Source organism: Engystomops pustulosus, chromosome 3 (assembly GCF_040894005.1).
Source record: "Engystomops pustulosus chromosome 3, aEngPut4.maternal, whole genome shotgun sequence".
Taxonomy (NCBI): domain Eukaryota; kingdom Metazoa; phylum Chordata; class Amphibia; order Anura; family Leptodactylidae; genus Engystomops; species Engystomops pustulosus.
In genome coordinates, this window is record NC_092413.1 from 230258286 (window position 1) to 230275158 (window position 16873).

General features: G+C 43.2%; 1 protein-coding gene across 1 annotated transcript; it reads left to right on the forward strand.

The window, feature by feature from the left end:
• Nucleotides 1-1003: 1003 nt before the first annotated feature.
• LOC140122758 (fucolectin-like) lies at nucleotides 1004-13727 on the forward strand. The gene is made up of 4 exons (XM_072143952.1): nucleotides 1004-1100; nucleotides 5861-5944; nucleotides 7222-7519; nucleotides 13473-13727. The coding sequence occupies exons 1-4, from the start codon at nucleotides 1043-1045 to the stop codon at nucleotides 13633-13635; spliced, it is 603 nt and encodes a 200-aa protein (XP_072000053.1). The 5' UTR covers nucleotides 1004-1042; the 3' UTR covers nucleotides 13636-13727.
• The last annotated feature ends 3146 nt before the right edge of the window (nucleotides 13728-16873 follow it).

Below are 16873 nucleotides of genomic sequence, written 5' to 3' on the forward strand. Positions count from 1 at the left end.
GCATCAACAAGGCATTTCCGCCCACAGAACTGCCGCTCACTGGATGTTTTTTCTTTTTCGGACCATTCTCTGTAAACCCTAGAGATGGTTGTGTGTGAAAATCCCAGTAGATCAGCAGTTTCTGAAATACTCAGACCAGCCCTTCTGGCACCAACAACCATGCCACGTTCAAAGGCCCCAAATCACCTTTCTTCCCCACACTGATGCTCGGGAGAACTGCAGGAGATTGTCTTGACCATGTCTACATGCCTAAATGCACTGAGTTGCCGCCATGTGATTGGCTGATTAGAAATTAAGTGTTAACGAGCAGTTGGACAGGTGTACCTAATAAAGTGGCCGGTGAGTGTATATTAATACAGCAAAGAACAAGGTTTAAAGTATAAGTGCAGCACCAGAACCAAGCTCATAAATATAGCACCAGAAACAAGCTCAGTATATTAACACAGCGACAGAAGCAGGCTGACCACAGAACTACAGAAAAAGAACCATGATCAGTACAGAAATAGAATCGGGTTCAGAAAGTAAATATCACCAGAAAAAGATCAGACCACACATATAACAGAAGAACCAAGCTCAATTCATATATACAGTACAAGAACCAGGCTCAGTACATACCATTAACTTTGTACATAAATACAGTACTAGAACCAGGCTGAGTACATGATACAGTACCAGAACCAGGCTGAGTACATGATACAGCACCAGAACCAGGCTGAGTACATGATACAGCACCAGAATGACTTGTAATGTACATGTTCCCCAGACCAGCCAGTATTGTATCATTGTAGCAGCGCGGGGGCTATTATATATGACAGGTCCATCTATTAGCGTTACAGCCTCCATTATCAGGACTGATAGTATTACTGGTTCTGTTACCTCCTGGATCAGAGCTGGAATTAGGCGTCACATGATCTGTAGGTGACATTAATGGTGACCAGGATGTAGGAGGGTCTGAGGGATAACATTGTACAAACATTGTAGAAATATAGAGAATATACATAGAACTCGTCTTCTGATATCAGGACATGTTCTCATCTGCAGGATGAAGCTTCTGCTCCTCGTGGTCCTGGTGTGGACGGCGTCTGATGAGGCTTCTGCAGGTTCAGTAACTTCTCTCCTCAGCCGCTTTATAATTATATCCTCCTCTAATATCAGTGATAAGTAAGCAGGGGCGTAACTAGGATAGGCTGGGCCCCATAGCAGATTTCTGCATGGGGCCCCCCTTCTATATATATATATATCAGGCACACGTCTGGCGCACTGGAGAGGAGAAGAGGTGGTCGCGGTTCACCACTCCCCTCTCCATAGAGAATAGAGCCGCATGGCTGTTCTTACGGCCATAGATGGAGCACGCTCTCTCTCTTTTGTTCGAAACAGTGAGTACTCGTTGTGGTCACCGTACCGAGCCCAGGCGTATAGAAGCTTATGGGGGAAGTATATCCGGCAGCAAATTTGCAGCCAGATATACACCCCCCATATGTACTTGTGAATGTACCCCTATACAGACATGTTTATACACAGAGTATATACAAACTCATTCAGTATATACCCACATACAGTACACACATTATATACATATACAATACACACATATATACACATACAGTATACACTGACCATATATACACATATATGCAGGATAAAAACACCATATACACACATGCTGCGTATACATACAGAATATACACACATACAGCAAATTAACACACATTCAGTATATACAGCATACATACTTACCATATACAAAGCATATACAAAAACACACATACATCATATATATATATACTTAAATGTGCACATATATATGCTTATATAAATACAGTATCTGCTTCTATGCATTTATACACAGTATATACATATTTATACACTGTAGATGCATATATACACATATATATAGTATTAAAACATATACACAGTATATACATAAATATACACATAATATGCATATATACACATATACACAGTATATATACATAAATACACACAGAATATGCATATATAAATAATATATACACATATACACAGTATATATACAGTATATACACAAATACACACAGTATATACATATACACAGTATATATACAGTATATACATAAATACACACAGAATATGCATATATACACATATACACAGTATATATACATAAATACACACAGAATATGCATATATAAATAGTATATACACATATACACAGTATATACATATATATACACAGTACATACATATATATACACAGTATATATACAGTATATACATAAATACACACAGAATATGCATATATAAATAGTATATACACATATACACAGTATATACATATATATACACAGTACATACATATATATACACAGTATATATACAGTATATACATAAATACACACAGAATATGCATATATAAATAGTATATACACATATACACAGTATATACATATATATACACAGTACATACATATATATACACAGTATATATACAGTATATACATAAATACACACAGAATATGCATATATAAATAGTATATACACATATACACAGTATATACATATATATATATACAGTATATATACAGTATATACATAAATACACACAGAATATGCATATATAAATAGTATATACACATATACACAGTATATACATATATATATACACAGTACATACATATATATACACAGTATATATACAGTATATACATAAATACACACAGAATATGCATATATAAATAGTATATACACATATACACAGTATATACATATATATATACACAGTACATACATATATATACACAGTATATATACAGTATATACATAAATACACACAGAATATGCATATATAAATAGTATATACACATATACACAGTATATACATATATATATACACAGTACATACATATATATACACAGTATATATACAGTATATACATAAATACACACAGAATATGCATATATAAATAGTATATACACATATTCACAGTATATACATATATATATATATATACACAGTACATACATATATATATACACAGTATATATACAGTATATACATAAATACACACAGAATATGCATATATAAATAGTATATACACATATACACAGTATATACACATATACACAGTACATACATATATATACACAGTACATACATATATATATACACAGTATATATACAGTATATACATAAATACACACAGAATATGCATATATAAATAGTATATACACATATACACAGTATATACATATATATACACAGTACATACATATATATACACAGTATATATACAGTATATACATAAATACACACAGAATATGCATATATAAATAGTATATACACATATACACAGTATATACATATATATACACAGTACATACATATATATACACAGTATATATACAGTATATACATAAATACACACAGAATATGCATTTATAAACAGTATATACATATATATACAGTACATACATATATACACACAGTTTATGCATATAAGTACATATATACACACAGATAAATACATCTTTATATACTTACCTTTCAAGAAGTTTGGGGGCTGTATTGGCGTCAGGTGGGTGCCCGGTGCCATTCAGACGGCACGGGGGGGGGGGGGGGGGGGGGGGGGGCGAGCGGGGGGGGGGGGACGAGGGGGGGCGAGCGGGGGAGGGGGGGCGAGTGCGAGCGGGGGGGCCAAAACGAGCGGGGGGGGGCGAGACAGGGGGGGGGCGAGTGCGAGCGCGAGGAAAGATGTAGCGGGTGGGTCAGAGATGTAGAGGGCGGGTCATTGAGATGAGCGGGCGGGTTATTAAGATCAGCGGGCGTGTCAGGGGGATGAGAGGCTGGAGATCCAGGAAAGAGTTGGGCAGACCAGGAGAGATGTGGGCGGTGGCCGGGACACAGTGGGAGGGGCCCGGGGGCACGATACGGCAGGCACCCGGCAGTGCAGCCTCCCCTGCCGTGGCAAAGCACTAGTCTGCAGGGAGTGGGACCGTGCATCCCCGGGCCCCTGAACCTCACGGGCCCCGTAGCAACCGCTACGGCTGCTACGGCGGTAGTTACGCCACTGTAAGTAAGATATGTGGGAGGAGCGGTGGGAGAGGAGCAGCACAACATCTGGTTTGGAGTCTCTTAGTGGTTGGGTCTTGTCTGGGGTCTCTGTTCTTTGGTCTGGGGTCTCTGTTCTTTGGTCTGGGGTCTCTGTTCTTTGGTCTGGGGTCTCTGTTCTTTGGTCTGGGGTCTATACTTGTTAAGGACATCTGATCCTGGTTCTCTAATCTGTGCTCTGGTTTGGTGGTCGGAGTTTATACAATGGCTGATCCTGGGTCTATATTCATTCCTTGGTTTGGGGTCTAGAGTATCTGATCGTTAGTCTTTTTTTATTTTGTGATCTGGTTTGGGGGCTGAATTCATTTAGCGGATCTTTTCCTGGTCTCATAATAATCTGTGTCCTAGGATCCTTATTTTATAGGGTGTTTGGGGTCTACCTTTATTTTTTTGGTTTGGGGGTCTGTACTTATGTTATCTGATATTGGGTCTCCTTTCAGTTTGTGATCTGGTTTGGGGTCTGTATTTGTTTAGGGCTTCTTAACCTCTCACTTTTTATTTTTTCATTTTGGGTGTCTTAATATCTTCATTAAAACCTACCACTTGAAGTGGCAGGTTTCTGATGGAAATACCGGGCACCAGCTCAGGGTGAGCTGGTGCCGGAGCTTATTTTCGTTAGCGTTTTAGACCGCGGTATCGCAGTTTAAAACACTTTTTAAACTGTATAGCCGGCGCAGGCTTCACTTCCTATGTAGCCGCGCGCACGGTAAGCGCCGAGCGCGTACCTGCCTGCGCCGGCTATAGAGTTTAAAAAGTGTTTTAAACTGCGATACCGCGGTTTAAAACACTAACGAAAATAAGCTCCGGCACCAGCTCACCCTGAGCTGGTGCCCGGTATTTCCATCAGAAACCTGCCACTACAAGTGGTAAAGAGAAAAAATATCCTTCATCTAACTGCTTAAGCCTAAAAGTAGATCGCAATTCACATGTAAGATCAACAAATTTCACTGTATTCCACACTATATTTAAAACTATAAATATAAATGCATCTTTTTTCTATTTCTATATGAATATATAAAAACCATGTTAATTGTTATATCTATTCTAAACACAAGCCTCGGTTTCATGCATTACGTCTTCTCCGAACTGCTACGGATATGACGTTAATCAGCCAACAGGTGCATGCAGGTAATTTAAATGACTTACAACCATTTGTTTTTAACTTTTCACCATGAGTAAGGCTTAGGTACAAGCCGAAACGCGTAGGTGGCTCGCCTACATGCTCACTGCACAGATTTTTTAATGTGAGAAGAATAAACGCTATCTTTTATTGGATGTGCCACGTCTACTTCGTTTTTGGTTTCACTACAAGTGGTAGGTTTCCTTTAATCTTGGATCTTTATTTGTTTAGGTTGTTTGATCATTTGTCTCCATTTATTTTGTTGCCTGGTTTGGGGTCTGAATTTAGACAAGGTGCCCATTACCAGATCTATATTTATTCTGTGGTTTTGGGGTCTGTACTTATTTTATCTGATATTGGGTCTCCTCTTCTTTCCTGATCTGCTTTGGGGTCTCTATTTGTTGATGGTGTCTGATCCTTAATCTCTATTTATTCCCGGGTCTGGTTTGGGGTCTGTATCTGTTACGATTGTCGGATCTTGGTTCTCTCTTTATTCTGCCATCTGGGGTCTGTATTAGTTGTGATGTCCATCTAGAATCTGTATCCATCTAATGTTTGGCTGATGGGGTCATTTCCATCCCCTGAGACTGAGGCCATGACCCGTGTAATTCCTGTGTCCATGGATGATGATGTTACTTTATATTTCTCTTTAGATGCAGAAAACGTCACAGATATTGAGAAACCTGATCTGATCATGAAAAAAGCAGACGTGGACTCCTCCTCAATCCAACAAAAATGTAAATTACAAAAATGCTTAAATCAATTTAACCCCTTAATGACCTTAACGGCTTGTTTTTTGCATAATAAATTGCACTTCATAGTAACAGTATTTAATATTCCATGCCGTGTACTGGGAAGCGGGAAAAAAGCCAAATGTTGTGAAATTGGTGAAAAAAACCCATTTTCTTGTGGGCTTGGATTTTACAGCTTTCACTGTGCACCACAAATGACGAGTCTACTTTATTCTTTGGCTCGGTGCGATCACGGAGATAAAACATTTGTGTAGGTTTTATAATGTTTTTATACATTTACAAAAATTAAAACCTCCTGTACAAAAAAATTATTCTTTATTTTGCCTGGCGCTAATAACTTTTTCATACTTCGGTGCACGGAGCAGTGGGTGGTGTCATTTTTACAGCCTTTTTATTGAATATTTTATCAAAATTTTTTAGCATATTTTGATAGATCGGACATTTTGGGAAGCGACGATACCAACATGTTTTTGATTTTTACTGTTTATATTTATATCAGTTCTTGGGAAAGGAGGGTGATTGGAATTTTTAGGTTTAATTTTATTTTATTTTACTTATTTATTAATATTTTTCCAGACCCCCTGGGGTACTTTAACCTTAGTTTGTGTAATTGAGCCTTCCATATACTGTTATACTATAGTATGGCAGTATATGGGGATTTTCCACACCATCTATTACAATGTGCAAATCACACATTGTAATAGATGGGGAAAAAATTAGACAGCCTCGGGTCTTTGTACGGCTGTCATGGCAACCAATCGCCACCCCCCTGGTGACTTCACAGGGGGCAATGATCAAATCCAACATGGCAGCACCCATGCACCACCAGGATGGAAATGAGTCAGGCATCTTTGTCGGAGGCATTTACAGGGTTTGCAAGCAAACGCCCACCTTGTATGGAGAGGGTGCAGCCCATGAACCCTCTCCCCACACCCGCAGCTGACGTGTAAAGGTGTATTATGTCCTCAGTTTTTCTTGGTGGTCAGGAAATGAGGGGTTTGTTTGTGTTAATCAATTGTCAATTAAGCTGAAAGTCTGGAATTTATGTCCATGTCTATTATGTAACAATGACTTGAATACGTTTTAGTTAACAGGTAAAAAAAATCTAAATTTGTGTTAGTGTTCAAATAGTTATGGACCTATCTGTACACCTCTATATAGCCCTATAGAGGACACAGCGATGGTCCAGGATTCATGATGCTGTTTGTCCATCTCTATGTATAACTGAAGTTCACTTTTCATGTCTCCTCTTCCTTTGATAGATAAGAATCTCGCTCTTCATGGTCGACCCACAATGTCATCCATTCATAAGGATACCGATTGGGGCTATTTGGGAATGGCAGTAAATGGAATAGATGGAAACCCAGACACCGACTTGTATCACGGATCGTGTTTTCACACAAACAAAGAAATGTCTCCCTGGTGGAGGGTGGACCTGCTAGAGTCCTACACAATTCACTACATAACAGTCACTAACAGAGATGCCTACGGGAGCAGGATTAATGGTGCAGAAATCCTTGTCGGATACTCTTTGACCAACAATGGAAACAGCAATCCAAGGTGAGCCTCAGCCCTTATTGCTGTCCAGGCTTTGTTAACATTTTTTTACTTATTTAACTTGTCACAGGTGCTCCTCCGACCCACATCCCGGGTTGCAGACGCACCCATGCTCCTCTCCGTGGCCCCGGAACCCCGGGACTGCTCTCATCTTTCTTCGATCCAGCGCTTACGGAGATTTAAAGGGCCAGCATGCCAATAATTCATAGTATCATAGTATCATAGTATATTAGGCTGGAAAAAGACGCAAGTCCATCAAGTCCAACGTAAGAATTAAATAAATGTTTTATCCCCATAACCCGTGATATTTTTTCTCTCCAGAAAGGCATCCAGGCCTCTCTTGAACATGTACATAGAGTCGGCCATAACAACCCCCTGCGGCAGAGAGTTCCATAGTCTCACTGCTCTTACAGTAAAGAACCTTTGTCTATGGTGATGGTAAAATCGCCTCTCCTCTAGGTGTAGAGGATGTCCCCTGTGTATGGTGATGGTAGAACCACCTCTCCTCTAGGCGTAGAGGATGCCCCCTGTCTATGGTGATGGTAGAACCTCCTCTCCTCTAGGTGTAGAGGATGCCCCCTGTCTATGGTGATGGTAGAACCCCCTCTCCTCTAGGCGTAGAGGATGCCCCCTTGTCCTGGTCACAGGCCTAGGTATAAAAAGATCTTTGGAGAGATCCTTCTACTGTCCGTTCAGGTACATTGTAATGAGGTCTCCCCTCAGCCGTCTTTTTTCTAAACTGAATAATCCCAAATTTTGTAATCTGTCATTGTATTCTAATCCCCCCATTCCCCTAATAATCCTGGTTGCTCTCCACTGCACCCGTTCCAGTTCTAATATATCCTTTTTATACACTGGTGCCCAAAACTGTACACAATATTCCATGTGTGGTCTGACCAGGGATTTGTATAAGGGCAAAACTATGGGGGATACGCTATCGTGCGCCAGCGTATGATAGCCCCGCCGCTACAAATTCGCAGCCCAATACATGAAGAGGCTTCTGCATCTTCATGTAACGGACTGCCAGTTGCGCAGCGTTTATCCTACGCCAGGCAGGGCCTGGCGTAGAAAGAAACGCAACCAGCAACTTTTCACGTATGAAAAGTCGCCGGCAGCAGCGAGTGCGCAGGTGCGGGGACAGTAACGCCCCGCGCCGGCCCACTCCCGTCCGGTCGCGCCCCCCGCTCGGCCGGCCGCGCCGCCCCTTCACGCCCCACTGGCGTGAAGGTGGCGGATTGGGGAAAATAATCGCAAAAGCTAGCAATAAGCTAGCATTTGCGATTATTTCAGGGCCTCTGCGCCACTGGCGGTGCGCAGAGGTCCTGATAAATATCCCCCTATGTCTTTATCATGAGAATCTATTCCTCTCTTGATACATCCCATAATTTTATTTGCTTTAGCAGCAGCCGCCTGGCTCTGGTCACTAAAATTAAGTTTACCATCCACCAATACCCCCAAGTCCATTTCAGCTCCAGTTTTACCAAGTAATTGACCGTTTAGAACATAACTATACTTTTTGTTTCCAAGTGCATAACTTTACATTTATCTACATTAAACCTCATCAACCATTTCTCTGCCCACTCCACAAGCTTCCCCAATCCCTCTGTAATGCTAAACTATCGACCTCAGTATTTATTACTTTACGCAGTTTAGTATCATCTGCAAATATTGAAACTTGACTGTGTAAACCCACTACAAGGTCATTAATAAAAATATTAAAAAGAAGAGGCCCCAATACTGACCCCTATGGCACTCCACTGGTAAGGTCAACCCAATCTGAGAATGTGCCATTAATGACCACCCTCTGTTTTCTATCACTAAGCCAATTACTTACCCAAATACACAGATTTTCTCCTATTCCCAGCAGTCTCATTTTATATACCAACCTTTTATGTGGCACGGTGTCAAATGCCTTTGAAAAGTCCAGATATACAACATCCACAGCGTCCCCCAGATCCAGTCTTGAATTTACCTCCCCGTAGAAACCAATCAGATTAGTCTGACAGGACCGATCTCTCATAAACCCATGCTGACGCTGGGTTATAAGGTTGTGCACAGTGAGATACTCGAGGACAGCATCTCTAACAAACCCCTCAAATATTTTCCCCACCACAGCAGTTAGACTCACGGGTCTGTAGTTTCCAGGATCGCTATTTGATCCTTTTTTGTATATTGGTACCACATTTGCTATGCGCCAGTCCTGTGGAACATAACCAGTCCTCAGTGAATCTTCAAATATTAAAAATAACGGTCTGTCTATCACGATACATAGTTCATGCAGAACCCGGGGGTGTATGCCATCTGGCCCCGGTGATTTATCTATCTTAGTGGTTGCGAGGCGGCGCCGTTCCTCTTCCTGGGTTAAACTGTTGACATTCCAAAAAGAAATTACATTATTCCTCATTGTGTCTCCACCAGGGGATTTTCCTGGGTAAAGACAGTTGAGAAAGGGACATTCAGTAGATTGGCCCTTTCCTCATCTCCTTCCCCCATGACCCCCATGTTATTTCTAAGGGGACCCACACTCTCTGTTTTTAGTTTCTTATCATTTATATACTTGAAAAATAATGTGGGATTATTTTTGCTCTCCCTGGCAATTTTTCTCTCAGTCTCTATTTTTGCAGCCTTTATCTGCTTTTTACAGGATTTATTTTTCTCTCTATAATCCTGTAATGCCTCATTGCTACCTTCACGTTTTAGCACCTTAAACGCCTTATCTTTCTCGCTTATTGCTTTCCTTACAAGTTTCCTTACTAGTTAGCCACATAGGCTTTTTCATGTTCCTCTTATGCTTTTTCCCATTAGGTTTGTGTTTCTCACAGGACTTTTTCAGAATATATGAGAAAAAGTCCCATTTTGGGGGGGGGGGCTTTTGTCTTTGAGAACATTATCCCAGTCTATGCCTTTAAGGTCTTCCCTTAGTTGCTAAAAATTTGCCCTCCTGAAGTTTAGAGTGTTGGTTGCCCCTTCCCTAACGTTCTTAGTAAAGCGTAATACAAAATCAATGATATTATGATCACTATTCCCCAGGTTCCCCCCAACCTGTAGTTTTGATACCCTAATTGGTGCTGACCAGCTGCCAATTCTGTTAAATTCCCTGCCAGATCTTTGTGCCTCAAAGCCTTAGAAAGCTTTATCTCTATGCCTTGCGACTGTTTGTTGAATTCCCGTTGTGACCCCGGTTCCGCTCCTGACTTCGCTCCTCCACTGCCTGCCTTGGCCTTTTGCCTTGCTCCTGACTCCAATCCTGTGCCGCCGGTTCTGACCTCCAGCCTGTCCCTGACCATGATGCTGTATCACGATTCTGTACTTCGCCTTGGCCTCCACCGCGACAAAGTCTCGCCTGTGGAGCGACCCGTTGGTACCACGCCACAGCAAGTCCAACCCGCTTTGTGGCTGGCTCTGGTGAAAGCCGGGTGCCACTTACATTTCGTTCCCAGGTGTCGTCTTACACCATTGTCCACGGTGGTACAGAGGATCCACTACCACTGATCCTGAGAGTAAGATCTGGCCATGGATCCCGACAAGGCTCCGCTTCCTAAACTGGCTGATCTTACCACCATTGTGGTCCAGCAGTCTCAACAGTTTGCCGTGCAAGGACAGCAGCTCACCTCAACTCACCGCAAGAATTCACCGCCACCCTGCAGCATTTATTGGCTACTCTGCACCAGCATCCAGTACTGCCGGTACCACTCATTACTATGGCTGCATTGTCTACTGCTGAACCCAGGCTGCATATTTCCATGCCCTCCAAATATGATGGTGTTATGCAGTAGTTATGCAGCGGCTTCATTACTTAGTGCCCCCTACATATCGAGCTGATGCCTTCACAGTTTGCCACAGAATGGGCTAAGGTAGCTTTCATGATCAGCCTCCAGGAAAGCCCTGGCATGGGTTACTCCCCTCTGGGACAGGAACGATCCAGTCACGGCTACTCTCACCACGTTCCTTTCTGAATTCCGGTCTGTCTTTGAGGAACCTGCCCAGGCGTCTTCTGCTGAGACCGCACTGCTGAAGCTGAGTCAAGGGGACTCCTCTGTCGGAGACTGCGCGGTCCAGTTCAGTACTTTAGCCTCCGAGCTGGATAGGAATGAGGCGGCCTTGCTTGCTACTTTTAAAAAAGGACTGTCTGGTCAGATCAAAGATGCCTTGTCTGCACCGGACCTGCTGTCTACGCTGAGTGGTCTCATCTCTCTGGCCACTCAGATTGACATCCGGTCTACTGAGCATTTTGAGGAGCAAAGTCTGGAAAAACCACAAGTCAGTACCCGACGTCTGCCCCGCCTGGCTCCAGTCTTCCAAAGACCACTTCAGCCATCTTCCGTGTCTGCTGAAGAGGAGCCCATGCAGGTGGATAGAGCTTGTCTGTCTTCCAAAGAGCATTCCAGACTAAGACAGGAGAACCTCTGCCTCTATGTGCCAGCCCGGAGCACTTTCTTATGTCTTCTCCCAGCTCCTGCTCCCGTCCGGCCTGGCGTGCGCTCACCGCTGATTGGCGCAGGCACTTCCAAGATCCCTTATAGGCCGGCTGTTCCCAGGATTCCCGGCCGGATCTTTGAGCTACCTTGCCTTAGTGAAAGCTTCCTGTGCTCCCTACGTTTATTCCTTGTTCCTGCTCTGCTGTATTCCTGTTGTGACCTCAGACCTGACTTTTGACTTCTGTATCTCTGCCACCTGCCCCGACTGTCTGTCTGTACCTGACCACGTGCCTGGACACCGATTCTGTACCACAACCTTGGCTTCCCCCGCGGGCTAGTCGCATCTGTGGAACGACCTGGTGGCACCCTACCGCAGCAAGACCATCCCGCTTTACGGCGGACTCTGATGAAGACCAGGTTCCACTTAGATTCTGGTCCCAGGTGTCGGCTAGTACCATCTCCCGCGGTGGTCCAGAACCCTGACAACCATTAGATGCAATGAAACCTTTTTACCGATTCCTCGCTATTTTAGTGCCAAGAGGCATGAGATTTTTCAATTTAAATACATTATGATAGAACAAGTGCCACCCTCCAGACGAGGGGGTAATATTAAACAATTATTGAGGCTTTGTGAGGCTTATTGGATTCCTCTACTTGACACACTGGAACTCCATATGATATTATGATATTGCAAACATATAGTAACTAAAATGTTTTTGTTTTCACTATATTATAATAAATATGACTTGAACATGGTTACAATATAATTTTTATTCTTTGCATTGATAATTGTGCAATTTGATGTATATTTTTACCTTTAGACACGGACTGTGAAGTATTTCACCTATTGAGCCTCCCTCTTGGTTACATCACATCCCAGCTGAAGTGTGCCTGAGGGTGTGATGTCATTAGTAGGAGATTTACTTGCCTTATATAATGAAGTGTCTTTATGTATGTTGATATCAGTTGACAAAGGCTTGTGGACGGGCCCGAAACGCGTCCTGATCCGGCTCCTTCTTTGTCTTTTTTACAAAAGAAGGAAGAAGAATCACTAAGCAGTGAGTGCCAGGATTTTTTCTTTCTACTGGTAACCACATACGGCACTGAGTTACCATTCAACAAGACAAGTAATAGATCAAAATTTGTGGCAGATTATATTTTTATATGTAAAAACAAATATTTTTTCAACTTTAAGCCTCTAACCTCTTTTAAAGCAAATAACTGTGAACACATTTTTTTTTTAAAAAAGCATTTCTCTTGAAAAATAAAGCCATAAAAATAATTCCCAAAAAATAAAACGTTAGAGACATAAAAAGTACACAAAAAATTGGACAAAACCTGAATGTGGAAATCACTGTGAGCCTGAAGCAGTTAAAGAACTTACGCAAATGTGAGGCAATTCAGGACACTGAGAGGAGGTTGGTGACAGACATTTCCTCCTCCCGATGTATATCAGTAATAGTAGAGCAGGGAGCGATGGCCTGGTATATGTATATATGTGTGATACGGACACTTACCTATCATCCTTTCTGTCACAGGTGTGCTCTGGTGACTTCTCTCCCAGATGGAGCGACTCAGACTTATGAGTGCGGAGCAATGGTCGGGAGATACGTCAATATCGTTTTGGCTGGACAGACTGAGGTTCTTCACCTGTGTGAGGTTCAGATCTTTGGAGAGCAATCAGCGGAGGTTAAAATCTGATGATAAAATAATGACAGCAATATAGTAACAATCCCAATAATCACTGCACATATAACTGCAAGATATCATGAAATAAAAGCTTCTGCAGATTCTCCGCCTAGTGTGTCATTTTTCACCTTTCAGGGATCTGCTCGATAAAAAGTCAGACATTGCTTCTTGGGATTAAGGATGTGTCCCTCACTGTATGGCGGTAGTGTTCCTCACTGTATGGGGGTAGTGTTCCTCTCTGTATGGCGGTAGTGTTCCTCACTGTATGGGGGTAGTGTTCCTCACTGTATAGTGGTAGTGTTCCTCACTGTATGGGGGTAGTGTTCCTCACTGTATGGGGGTAGTGTTCCTCACTGTATGGGGGTAGTGTCCCTCACTGTATGGGGGTAGTGTTCCTCACTGTATGGGGGTAGTGTTCCTCACTGTATGGGGGTAGTGTTCCTCACTGTATGGGGGTAGTGTTCCTCACTGTATGGGGGTAGTGTTCCTCACTGTATGAGGGTAGTGTTCCTCACTGTATGGGGGTAGTGTTCCTCACTGTATGGGGGTAGTGTTCCTCACTGTATGGGGGTAGTGTCCCTCACTGTATGGGGGTAGTGTCCCTCACTGTATGGTGGTAGTGTCCCTCACTGTATGGTGGTAGTGTCCCTCACTGTATGGTGGTAGTGTTCCTCACTGTATGGAGGTAGTGTTCCTCACTGTATGGAGGTAGTGTTCCTCACTGTATGGGGGTAGTGTTCCTCACTGTATGGAGGTAGTGTTCCTCACTGTATGGGGGTAGTGTTCCTCACTGTATGGGGGTAGTGTTCCTCACTGTATGGGGGTAGTGTTCCTCACTGTATGGAGGTAGTGTTCCTCACTGTATGGGGGTAGTGTTCCTCACTGTATGGAGGTAGTGTTCCTCACTGTATGGGGGTAGTGTTCCTCACTGTATGGAGGTAGTGTTCCTCACTGTATGGGGGTAGTGTTCCTCACTGTATGGAGGTAGTGTTCCTCACTGTATGGGGGTAGTGTTCCTCACTGTATGGGGGTAGTGTTCCTCACTGTATGGGGGTAGTGTTCCTCACTGGATGGGGGTAGTGTTCCTCACTGGATGGGGGTAGTGTTCCTCACTGGATGGGGGTAGTGTCCCTCACTGTATGGGGGTAGTGTCCCTCACTGTATGGGGGTAGTGTCCCTCACTGTATGGGGGTAGTGTCCCTCACTGTATGGGGGTAGTGTCCCTCACTGTATGGGGGTAGTGTCCCTCACTGTATGGGGGTAGTGTCCCTCACTGTATGGGGGTAGTGTCCCTCACTGTATGGGGGTAGTGTTCCTCACTGTATGGGGGTAGTGTTCCTCACTGTATGGCGGTAGTGTTCCTCACTGTATGGCGGTAGTGTTCCTCACTGTATGAGGGTAGTGTTCCTCACTGTATGACTGCTCAAATAATAAACACTTACTAACCCGGAGCCGGATTGGCCCCTTTAATACCGCATACCCCAAATATAAATAACCAAACAGAAACCATTGCTTAACCATTCTCAATTGTGGGTCGACTCGGGGTTGGCCACAGCTTTATTGAAACCATTGATAATTTAACCATTTCTTTGTTTGAATATATAGACACTTTTAACCATTCCACTTTACATAACACCAGATAACACCCTGTATGCCTGCCATATGTAAGGGCATGTAGGGCAGTGTTACCCCTAAAAAACCACCACGGAGGAGGTCATGTATCCACAACTACATGACCCTCCGACCCCCAGCCAACCAAAAACCACACCATATCCATTCCAACCTGGTGTCCGAAAGATGGACGCCAACAGGTAACAGCAAACAATCACTGGTGCCCACCAGCTGATGTAATACATCACTCTTCCAAACAAATTGTGACACCCAGGTATTGTCACATCCACTATTGCTGCATCTCTAGCCCCGTACCATACAGCTTTCATGATTATGTCCTACCACACCAACTCCCGGTAGAGAAAGAAAAACGTAAATCGCTCCAGGTCGGGCTGGATTAGTGTAATTTGTCGCCTAAGGCGAATGTAGCAGATGACGACGCCCCTTAAATGATGACTACTGAATAATGGCCGATTATCGTAACCTCAAGCTGTTTTTTGCAAGCAGTGCAGGACCCGGAGACCTCACCCACAGATGTTGGTACCATAGAAGCCCAAGGTTCCACCACCCAGATGGATATTCACGCGCTGATCTGCCCAATAGACACACAAGTGTCCTAGCATTCACATGCTGGAGTGAAAACCTGAAAAAGATAATGCATTAGCAAAGAAGCAAAATTAAAGTGACATAACCTTCAAAACAATTAGAACGCCAGCACCTTATCCATCCCACCCCTGAAACTAGCTGTAAGTGCAGCGCCAATTTTAAGAGGGTTCCTTAGAAGGAGCCCAACTGCACTAAAACCCTTCATAAAACCGCAGCAAATTGTAAACAACTCGCAGGAAACTGATTTACAGGAGCAAAACCCAATCCCACGCACACAAACTTTGAAATACAAGGAAACCTCAATTACATGACAAGTCTCACCCCAAAAAAGGCCATAAGGACAGCCCAATACCCTTATTGAGTTATTTGACACAATGACATCTACATAAAGCCAGGGCCAGGAACAGGCATCAGCCCTGTGGGAGATTTGGCCCAGTAGAGACCGTGGTAGCGGGGTGCTGTGATGCAGTTCAAGACAGTGACACCAAGGTTTAGTCCAAAACAGGTCTAGCCTGCGTTTATTGTAGCAGCAAAATAAAACAGCCTTTACATTCAGGCATTAAATAAACAAAAATCCTACCCGTCAGGGTGCTAACTATACAGGTATTCCACTAACTCACCACTATACAAAATCACTTGGCTGCTCCAGGCACAGAGGTCAGGGCTGTTTTCTCTCCAGCCTCCTTCCAGAGAAAGACAACACTTCCAGCTCTGCTGAGCGGTTTAAAAAAAAAAAGACTGATTGGGCTGCTCCCATCACCTGTGTCCAAGGTGCTGGACACCCAACCTCAGCACTAAGGCCTTGCATAATAGGAAAACCTAGGGGAAACATACCGCCCATCCACAGTTAACCCCTTCAGTGTCTCACATACCCTCCCCCTCTGTTTGACCCTGTGGGGTCGAACACTTTTGGCCATCAGACAGTGGGTACGAGACAGGGCATCGGCATTCCCATGCAGCTTTCCTGCTCGATGTTCTACCGTGAATTTGAAATTCTGCAACATTAGGAACCACCTTGTGACCCTGGCGTTCC

Bases quoted from the DNA above. Each gene is read 5' to 3' on its own strand.
- LOC140122758 (XM_072143952.1), top strand. From the start codon at position 1,043: ATGAAGCTTCTGCTCCTCGTGGTCCTGGTGTGGACGGCGTCTGATGAG. The intron at 1,101-5,860 runs GTTCAGTAACTT...ATTTCTCTTTAG, and splicing joins GTCTGATGAGGCTTCTGCAG to ATGCAGAAAACGTCACAGAT. The intron at 7,520-13,472 runs GTGAGCCTCAGC...TTTCTGTCACAG, and splicing joins AATGGAAACAGCAATCCAAG to GTGTGCTCTGGTGACTTCTC.